This window comes from Hydra vulgaris, chromosome 13 (assembly GCF_038396675.1).
Source record: "Hydra vulgaris chromosome 13, alternate assembly HydraT2T_AEP".
Lineage (NCBI taxonomy): Eukaryota > Metazoa > Cnidaria > Hydrozoa > Anthoathecata > Hydridae > Hydra > Hydra vulgaris.
In genome coordinates, this window is record NC_088932.1 from 52,953,618 (window position 1) to 52,963,401 (window position 9,784).

Sequence of the window (9,784 nt, forward strand, 5' to 3'; positions counted from 1 at the left end):
GTTTTTTTCACTAAAAATTATGGTGCTCTCTACTTATCAAGAGCCCAGTGAAAAAGCGCACATGAAATACGCGTGGATTTTTTCCATATGTAACCGATGTGGGGATTATTATTTTGTCCCATGTGGGTTTCATATGGTAAATCCCACATGGATTCCATATAGTAAATCCTACATGGGCAGGACCGTCTTAAGGCCATCGGGGGCCCTAGGCTAGACTTAATTTGGGGGCCCCCTTTTTCCTTAGTAAAAAAATTAAATCAAATACTAAAATAGGAAACATTTATTAAAGGAATGATAAAATTTACATGTGACGTTTACGTGATTTTTTTCTTGAAAATTCTTTAATAATATTATCAAAATCAATGGTTAAAAGAACATCTGATTCAATTGACATTAACGACAAACAGTTCAATCTTTAATGCAGCATGGTTGAGCGGAGTTCATTTTTTATAAGTTTTAGTTTTGAAAATGATCGCTCGCCAGTGCAATTTGAGACCATCATTGACAGAAAAATTCTAAGGGAAATTTCAATATTTGGAAAAGTTGATTCCAAGTGGTCTCTTTTTAATGTAGAGTAAAATTCTGTAAATGAATGTTCATCTTTTGAAATGTAATATTTAAATTGCTGGCACTCAAAAAAAAGTTCATTTTCATTTATATCCTTCTTATAAATTTGTGCTAGGTTTGAACAATGGTCTTTTAGTTCAACATTGGCAATTGTTTGAATGTTTACTAGAAATCCGAAATTGTCATTGATCTTCTCATATGCTGATGTTCTTTTTTCTAAATTTGATGTTAGTGAATCAATAACAGGAAGGTATGTTTCAATTTTGAATTTATAACTTCCCTGAAATTCCAATTCTTCAGCCTCACCATCAAAGAAGGCCATACGTCGGCTTCTTTTTTTTGTTCTTTTTGAAGAATCTCTGTAGTCAGTGTTTGGAAGCAAGATTTTTGCTTTTTCCTGGTAATTCTCAAATTGACTCCTCAAATCTTTAATGAAATGCAACAATGACTTTAGAATCCGAACTGCAACATCCAGGTTTAAATTTTCTTTCTGTAAAATCTTCGATGTTTCATTAAAATGACAAAGAAAATTCCAGAAAATTGTCAGAAAAACAATCTCAAAAGTGTTCATTTTCGTGATGAGATTTTGAGCATCATTTTGAGTTCCTTTTGACTGACTTATGTCCTTGATCAAAAATTCAAGTGCTTTTTTAATCTCATCATAACTGTCATGCAGACAAGTCACAGCATCTGCACATGCTGACCATCGAATTCCAAAAAGCTGTTTGACAATTTTTTTGCCTTTGCCAACAAAAGACAGAAGCACTTGCCAACGATGAGTTGATGCAGAAAAAAAGTTGTAGAGGCATTGAACAAAGTCAAAAAAATAATTGCTTCTAAACAACATCCAGCTGCACTGTTGCCAACTAGATTTAAAGAATGTCCAGCACAAGGAATAAACAATGCTGATTCACTTTTGTCTTTAATCCTCTTTTGTAGGCCTGAGTACTGTCCTGCCATATTTGATGCATTATCGTATGACTGCCCACGACAGTCAGATATTGAAATTTCATTTTCTTGTAAAAAATTCAAAACCACTGTTTCTAAATGTTCAGCTCCATGCCCGTGAATGGGAACAAATTGCAAAAAACGCTCAACTGGTGCCAAGTCTTTAACATATCGAACTGTAAAAGTTAATTGATCTACATGTGACAAGTCTGGAGTTGAGTCAACGCTGATTGAGTAGTATTTTGCTTTTTTTAATTCAGAAATTATTTCGCTCAAAACTTTATTTCCCATTAGGCATATAAACTCCTCACAGATATTGGCGGAGAGGTATGAAGTATTACCTTTTCCAGAATTTCCATGTTTTTTCATGTGTTCATGTAGGAATGGGTCAAACTGACTAAGTAACTCAAGAGTTCCTAAATAATTACCATTTTGCTCTGAACCAATGGTTTCATTGTTTCCACGAAATGGCAATCCTCTTGATGACAAGAACTTTACAACTGCAACAATTCTTTTCAGCACATTTTGCCAGTACAATTGTTCGTTATGTAACTGTTTTAATAATACAGAGTCAAGCTGGTCACTTTCTCTCTGCCGACTGGAGTAAGTAAGCATATTTTTGTGATGTTCAGAACCATTCTCGTGTCCAGATATACATTTTAAGGCATTTTTCCAGTCATCAAATCCAGTTGTGGAAAAATTAGAGTGTTTGCTGGAGAATAAGGAACAAGCAAAGCAAAAAACAGAACCTGTTGAAGGTGAGTATAATAGCCATTCACGATTGACAAATTCGCCATTGTGTAGTTCACGTCTAAAGCAAGATTTTGATAAGTACCTTTTTTGTCCGCAACTCAACCTTTCCGAATTTTTGAAGCTCCCATCATTGTTCTGGCACATGGACGGGCCATTAGAAATCCAAAATGATTGAGCTTCTTGGGATAACTGATGCCACAATGCTGGGTCAGTTTCTTGAGTAGTTTTTGTTGTTGCGTTTGGATAAGTTTTAATTTGATTTGATTCTGGCTCCTGTGCTGGCTCTGGCTCCTGTACTGGTTCTAGCACCAGTGCTGGTTCTGACTCTTGCTCTGGTTTTGGCTCCTGCTCTGGTTCCAGTTCCTGTTGAATTTCTAGAGTTTCATTTGGCAACAAAGCACTATCAATGCTTACGAAATTTGAAGTTGGACAAAGAAATACATCTTCGGACACAACAGGCTTTGACTTTTGTACCAAAAGAAATGATGTCAAAGGAAGATATTTTGAAATGTCTTCTTTTGCTTTAGCGGCTTTTTTCCTCTTTGCAGCACCACTTTGATAAGTCCGATTAGACATGTTAAATGACTTTTTTTCAAAACAGATGTTTTAAGTTGATCACAGCGATTTCAAATTCAATCTAATGGGATATTTTAAGTGCTTGTATTTAACACTTCTTATCGGAAAATTTATGTTTATTTTCGGACGCATGCATGCATTTTCAAGAAAAAAAAAATTCCCTAGGGGGCCCCCAAACTGAAAAACTGATACTTTTCTAAAAATAATTTAAAAAAATCTTATCAAGAAAAAAATTATTCCCGAGGGGCCCCAAACTATGATTTCTTCAGAAAATTTAGAAATATAATTTTTTATTTATATAAACTTGAAAAAAAATCCAGACACATTTTGGGGGCCCCTAAAAATCGGGGGCCCTAGGCTGCAGCCTACCTAGCCTATGCGTTAAGACGGCACTGTACATGGGATATAGGTGGAAATACTACATGTTATAGATCTTAAATGCCGCATATATTTTAATCCAAATGGTATAAAAGTAGTCAATACTAGACAAATGAAAGTCCAAATGCTTCTACGATAATTTTTAAAATTCTTTTAATTTAAAAATTATTTAAATAGTAATTTAAAATTAATCGTCGAAGCATTCAGAGGAGCCTAACTTAATCTAGTGTTTGCTGCTTTATCCCATTTGGAATTCAAAATGTGTAGCATTTTTTATCTTTTACATGTGATGTTTTCCACCTACAACCTATGTGGGATTTACCATAAACTATTATAACGAAATTTTATAAAATTAAAAAACGTGTTGCAAAATGAATTTATTTTAAATTAAATGCTATTAATAAATACATTCAAAATGAATATTAAAAATATTATTTTTTCTATTGCGATTTACACGCCGTTTTTTGTCGATTGAATTAATTAAATCGCTTCGGCTTGCATAATACCAAGGTTTTTAGTATCTTCCAACTTTCTTCAAACATTTTCTAAAAAAAAAAATATATAAATACAAATATGTATATACTTATATATATATATATATATATATATATATATATATATATATATATATATATATATATATATATATATATATATATCTGTGCGCGCGCGCGCGCGTTTGTGTGTGTGTGTGTGTGTAAAAAGAGAGAGATAGAGAAAGAGAGCAATTAGAATAAGGAAACTTATTCGTCGAGCAATTTTAATTATTAGCCAGGTTGAAGTCATTAATGACTACAATATTACACAAATAATTATTTTCTAATTTATTACTTATAATGACTAACGTATTATGGGTAATTGAACCCATATTATGGGTAATGAGCTTGAACCCATGAAGAGAATCCTGAAAAAATAGTGATCAATTAGGATAATTAGTTAAACAAAAAAACAAAAACAAAAATGTAAAAACCTACTTTACAATGATGGAGACATAGACACTGGGAGACATAGATGGGTACAATAGACACTGGATGCAAAAATATCTTTACTTTTTCGTCACACAATATAATATTCTGAAACTAATAAACAAACATCTAAATTTCTATAAGTAAATCTATTCTTTGATCATTGTCTTCATATCCTATCTTATTTTCATATCATAATCTATTATGGTATTATTTATATAACACATCACAACACTAGCTATTGTTAAATTTGTGATGTTCAAATATCATATGAACATTTTCTAACATGTTCATATGATTCAAATATCAATTTAAATATAGTTCTTGAGTATATTATCTGCAAACATTAACTGATGCAAGTTCAAATGTTGTCAAAAACTAAGCTTGCATGCATGCATGGGACACTCAGTGTCCCACAAAGAAATGCAGGTTTGAAAGTCAAAGAATTCCCAATTTTCTTTATTAAAAAAGAAAAAAATAGGGGGGAGATTTCTGTGAGAGAGGTTTCTGTGACTTTTTTTAGGCTCCAAAACTTTTAACTTTAGATATAAGGTCCTTAAGGCTTAAGGGACTTACGAACTACATTGAGGAACAAAAACAGGATATTTACAGAATCTTTTCAATTTTTAATCTGGAGTACCACAGTGTTATTGGGAATAAAGCCTCTGGGTCCAGTTTTCAAAGTAATATGATCTAAAGTAATGAATAAATAAAATAAAATGCTTTAAAATGCATATAGTAGTTATACAGATAAATTCTGATAGTTAACTATATGTATAACTAGTTATACATATAATTTATTATAAAAACTTATTTTTTAAGGTTATGCTTGAACAAATTAGTCCCAATTAATTCAAATTCAAGATTTAGTTAAAGTTCAAGTTCTTATTTGTTCATTGTTTTTGTTAATTTTATATTTATTTGTTCAAATTTGTTAATTAGTACTATTTCTTACTACAGTAAGAATGTTTATCATTGTTGAACGTGATTTTATTAGTAACTTAATTTTATATTCAACATATTTTGACAACACCCTTTACATTTTAAATGACGACAGCTTTACTTTTCTATTGATGTTAAATTTAATCCATTTCAATGACTCAGATTGAATATTAACTAAATTATTGTAAGCTTTGTAAGGGTTTGTTGTATATCAAATGGTGTCATAAATAAGATAAAAATTATATATATATATATATATATATATATATATATATATATATATATATATATATATATATATATATATATAATATTAAAACAATAAAATTGATATGAAATTTCACTTTAAAACGAATACTTAACATAGTGATGATAATAGCATTAGGAAACTAGTATTTATGTATTATTATTATACTATAAATAAATAGTTTTTTAATTCATTTTATAAAATAGAGACTTACAACTGATCAGATAAGCAAGCTAATTTCTGAATTTAAATTGTTTTTCCTATGATCCTCTACAGTTTTAAGCAACAAAAGCAAGAAGTTTTTAGACCACATTGTTGGTGTAAATACCTCTAAAACCTGTTCATAGATAGCATAAAATGTTTTAATTTTTTTTTTTAAATAAAATGTTATACTTTTTTTTTTAATTCAATTTTTTAATTACATTGTTCTGGTCTCAACATCCCCTCCCCATTGTCAATTATTGTTAAACTTTTCAGCTCACGCTGCCCCTTTGTCTACTGGCATCATTTATGGATGACCGCATAGCCTAAATATTATATATATATATATCTATATATATATCTATATATATATATATATATATATATATATATATATATAATTTTTATCTTATTTATGACACCATTTGATATACAACAAACCCTTACAAAGCTTACAATAATTTAGTTAATATTCAATCTGAGTCATTGAAATGGATTAAATTTAACATCAATAGAAAAGTAAAGCTGTCGTCATTTAAAATGTAAAGGGTGTTGTCAAAATATGTTGAATATAAAATTAAGTTACTAATAAAATCACGTTCAACAATGATAAACATTCTTACTGTAGTAAGAAATAGTACTAATTAACAAATTTGAACAAATAAATATAAAATTAACAAAAACAATTAACAAATAAGAACTTGAACTTTAACTAAATCTTGAATTTGAATTAATTGGGACTAATTTGTTCAAGCATAACCTTAAAAAGTAAGTTTTTATAATAAATTATATGTATAACTAGTTATACATATAGTTAACTATCAGAATTTATCTGTATAACTACTATATGCATTTTAAAGCATTTTATTTTATTTATTCATTACTTTAGATCATATTACTTTGAAAACTGGACCCAGAGGCTTTATTCCCAATAACACTGTGGTACTCCAGATTAAAAATTGAAAAGATTCTGTAAATATCCTGTTTTTGTTCCTCAATGTAGTTCGTAAGTCCCTTAAGAATTAAGGACCTTATTATATCTAAAGTTAAAAGTTTTGGAGCCTAAAAAAAGTCACAGAAACCTCTCTCACAGAAATCTCCCCCTTATTTTTTTCTTTTTTAATAAAGAAAATTGGGAATTCTTTGACTTTCAAACCTGCATTTCTTTGTGGGACACTGAGTGTCCCATGCATGCATGCAAGCTTAGTTTTTGACAACATTTGAACTTGCATCAGTTAATTGTTTGCAGATAATATACTCAAGAACTATATTCAAATAACTATTATATTATCCTAATATGTCTATATGTACAAATCTTAATCTTATTTCTATAAAGAAAGATAAACATTATTCGTAGTACTTACATACTTGCTTGCCATTCTCTAAAATAATATATACTTACACAATACAAATGTAGCCTCGCCGCAATTCTATGTCGATATTAAAATTTGAGGTTTCTTTTAGTTTTAAATAAATTCTTTAGCCTTCAAATAAATTCCCGTGTAAATCCCACAAGAAACCCACGCGGGATTTCCCATGTGAGTAAATACCATATATAGTTCCCTCATGTAACCCATGTGGGATTACTCACACGGGTTTAAAGTGACAAATTTCCATACGGATACCACATGGGAAAATCCGTCCCACGTAAATCCCATCAATCCCACACGGAACCCACGTGGAGCCCATGTGGGACGCGGTTTTATTTTTCACTGGGTAGAACGCGCTCATTGCACAGTGGGACAAAATCAAGTTTTTTGCGTCAAAATTATTTTCGTAGTTTTTTTCTTTAGAATAGCTATATTTATATAAAAAATACATAAATAAAGTAATAAAAATGTAATTATATAATATTAAAAAAATATTTAAAAAGTTAAATTTTGGTGAAAAATACGAAATATTTTTAATGGACAAGACAACTTTTATCAGTGTAAACATTAAAAATATTAATTTTCAATGCAGGTATTTGTCATAAAATAACTTTTTTAGATTTATACTTGCAGAACTTATATATTATAACAGTAATAAAAGATTTTGTAGGTACTTTTGTGTACAAAACATCTTTTTTACATGTTCAGTATTTCTCATTAACTGACTATTAACCGAAGACCATTGTTTTGTTATAACTTTTTTTATTGCAAAAAGTTGCAAAATATTTATGTTGCATGGCTATTTGCATACATTTAGCATGAGATTTGCATAATCAAATGTTTGGAGGATATTGGAGGATAGTTTATCTGATACCTAATAGTAAAGGTAGTAGCAAAAAAATATCGAAAACTGTCTGTTTTCGATGCATAAAAACTAATAATTACACTTAAGTTAAATTGTTTTTAAAAGTCTGAGCAAAAAAAACATTATTAATTAAAATAGTATATTTTAAAATGAAAGTCAATAAAGTCGATTATAAACAATAGTACCGTAAGAAAGTTGATAAACAAAAAAGGCAAAATGGCGTTATGGAACATATGTCAAATATTTTAAAAATATTTTTATCAGATATAATGGCCTAAAAACAATTGTTTTTAAGATTAGAATAAAAAAAGCCAATATTTTTAAGTTTTTTTAAAATAATTTTTTTTAAACATGTTTTTTACGTAAATTCATAATTCTTTTTGAAGTTTTTATATAATTTCGCTTCTTTTAAGTACCAGGTTGACATACTTTAGAAAAACTTTTTTTTTCGAAATATTAGGGACCCGTCAAATTTTTAAGGGTTTTAAGGCACCCCAAAAAATATTTTTTGTTCAAAAAAATTTTAAACCTAGTGTTTTTGTATTATATAGAACACATTTAGTTAAGTGGAGCAGACTATTTTAAAAAAAGTTGTTTTTTGAACCACCCTAATGTCACATCAACGTGCAAATAACCGCATAAAACAACGCTTAAATTAATATTAATGTTTTTTTTAACTAGATATTTCCTCTAATAAACATGTCTTCACCATTATGACAAATTTTCACCGTGCAATGCCGACATTGATTTTTAGGTATTTTGGCACACTCTGTCTCACTGTGCAGTATGCAAAATGTTATGCTTTAGTGAGTCCTGCTGTTTGTATTGCAAAGTTTTATTAGAAAACTCGTGCGTTAAGGTTAAATTTTATATATTAGTGTTATTATGTCAGGTTATAAAAATATTATATTTATGTTTAAGCTACACGAGTTTTCAAAATAGGAAAGCTGATCCTCTCCGTCATGGTTATTAATACTTTAATGTGCAACATAAACAGTCTAAACAACCAAGACAAAGGCGACAATTTTTTTGGGTTTCTTAAAAAATCCTCCTTCTATCTTATCCTCCTTCAGGAAACAAAATCCAAACCTTTCACGGTTAAACAGTGGAGCGATGAATGGACTGGCGAGTCTATTTGGAACTCCGGTCCGAGTCATAATTGTTGTGGGTTAGCGGTTCTCTCTAAATCCAACGTTTATTTAAATAAACTAAAAATGGACAATAACAGGAAAATATTAAACGTCATGTAAAAATTAATGAACACAAAATGCAGGTGCTGAATATTTATGCTGCTAACGTGCCGAGAGAAAGGCGCCATTTTTTTTTTTTTAAATTTTATATTGCTGTTTATATAAATTACAATTCCCTTTCACAAAAAATAAAATATAACTACAAATGTATAAATAATAAACAGACAGGGGCTCAAAGAAGACATGGATGGCAAGATACCAACCTAATCTTTTCATAGAACCCCTACAGATCATAACAATAATAGTAATATATGGTTAATAAATCAAGTAGAAATTTTAGGAGAAAAAAAACAAGTAGTAAAAAAGAAGATATAATATTTAAGAATAAAAATAGAGAAAAAAGAAGATGTATCAATTAAAAGTACTAACACCCTCAATTAGTCAAAAAAGAAGATATAATATTGAAAAAGTGAAAAAATTTTATATAATATATATATATTTTGATACAAATAGTTAAGAAGAAAATATAAAATTAATAGATGCTAATAGTCACAAAAGGTCATAAAAAAAAGATATTTGAATACAAATTTCCAATTAAATATATGATATCATATTCAGCATATAATATATAAAGATTACATTTAATATTTAAAAATACAAACAGTTAAATAATCAGATATAATGCTTAAAGAACAATTTTTTGTAAACAAAAATAAAAATTAATCCGTAAGATTTAAAACGTAAGTTTTTGTTTGACACTGAAATGAATTTAAAGATTTTGC

The 9,784-nt window shown here is 29.1% G+C and overlaps 1 protein-coding gene and 1 long non-coding RNA gene across 2 annotated transcripts; both read right to left on the reverse strand.

Moving 5' to 3' along the window:
• Positions 1-415: 415 nt before the first annotated feature.
• LOC136089999 (zinc finger MYM-type protein 1-like) lies at positions 416-2,844 on the reverse strand. Its single transcript, XM_065816103.1, has 2 exons — positions 1,402-2,844; positions 416-1,288 (listed from the first exon to the last, which is right to left on the reverse strand). Exons 1-2 carry the CDS (start codon positions 2,842-2,844, stop codon positions 416-418), a joined length of 2,316 nt encoding a protein of 771 aa, XP_065672175.1.
• A 742-nt stretch (positions 2,845-3,586) lies between these two features.
• Positions 3,587-5,039, reverse strand: LOC136090148 (uncharacterized). The gene is made up of 2 exons (XR_010643207.1): positions 4,197-5,039; positions 3,587-3,767 (listed from the first exon to the last, which is right to left on the reverse strand). It is a non-coding gene; the product is annotated as an uncharacterized LOC136090148 (long non-coding RNA).
• Positions 5,040-9,784: the final 4,745 nt, after the last annotated feature.

Excerpts from the sequence above, each read along its gene's own strand:
- LOC136089999 (XM_065816103.1), bottom strand. The coding sequence starts at position 2,844 with ATGTCTAATCGGACTTATCAAAGTGGTGCTGCAAAGAGGAAAAAAGCC. Across the intron at positions 1,289-1,401 it reads CAGCTGGATGTTGTTTAGAA|CTTTTTGGAATTCGATGGTC; the intron begins GCAATTATTTTT and ends ATTGTCAAACAG.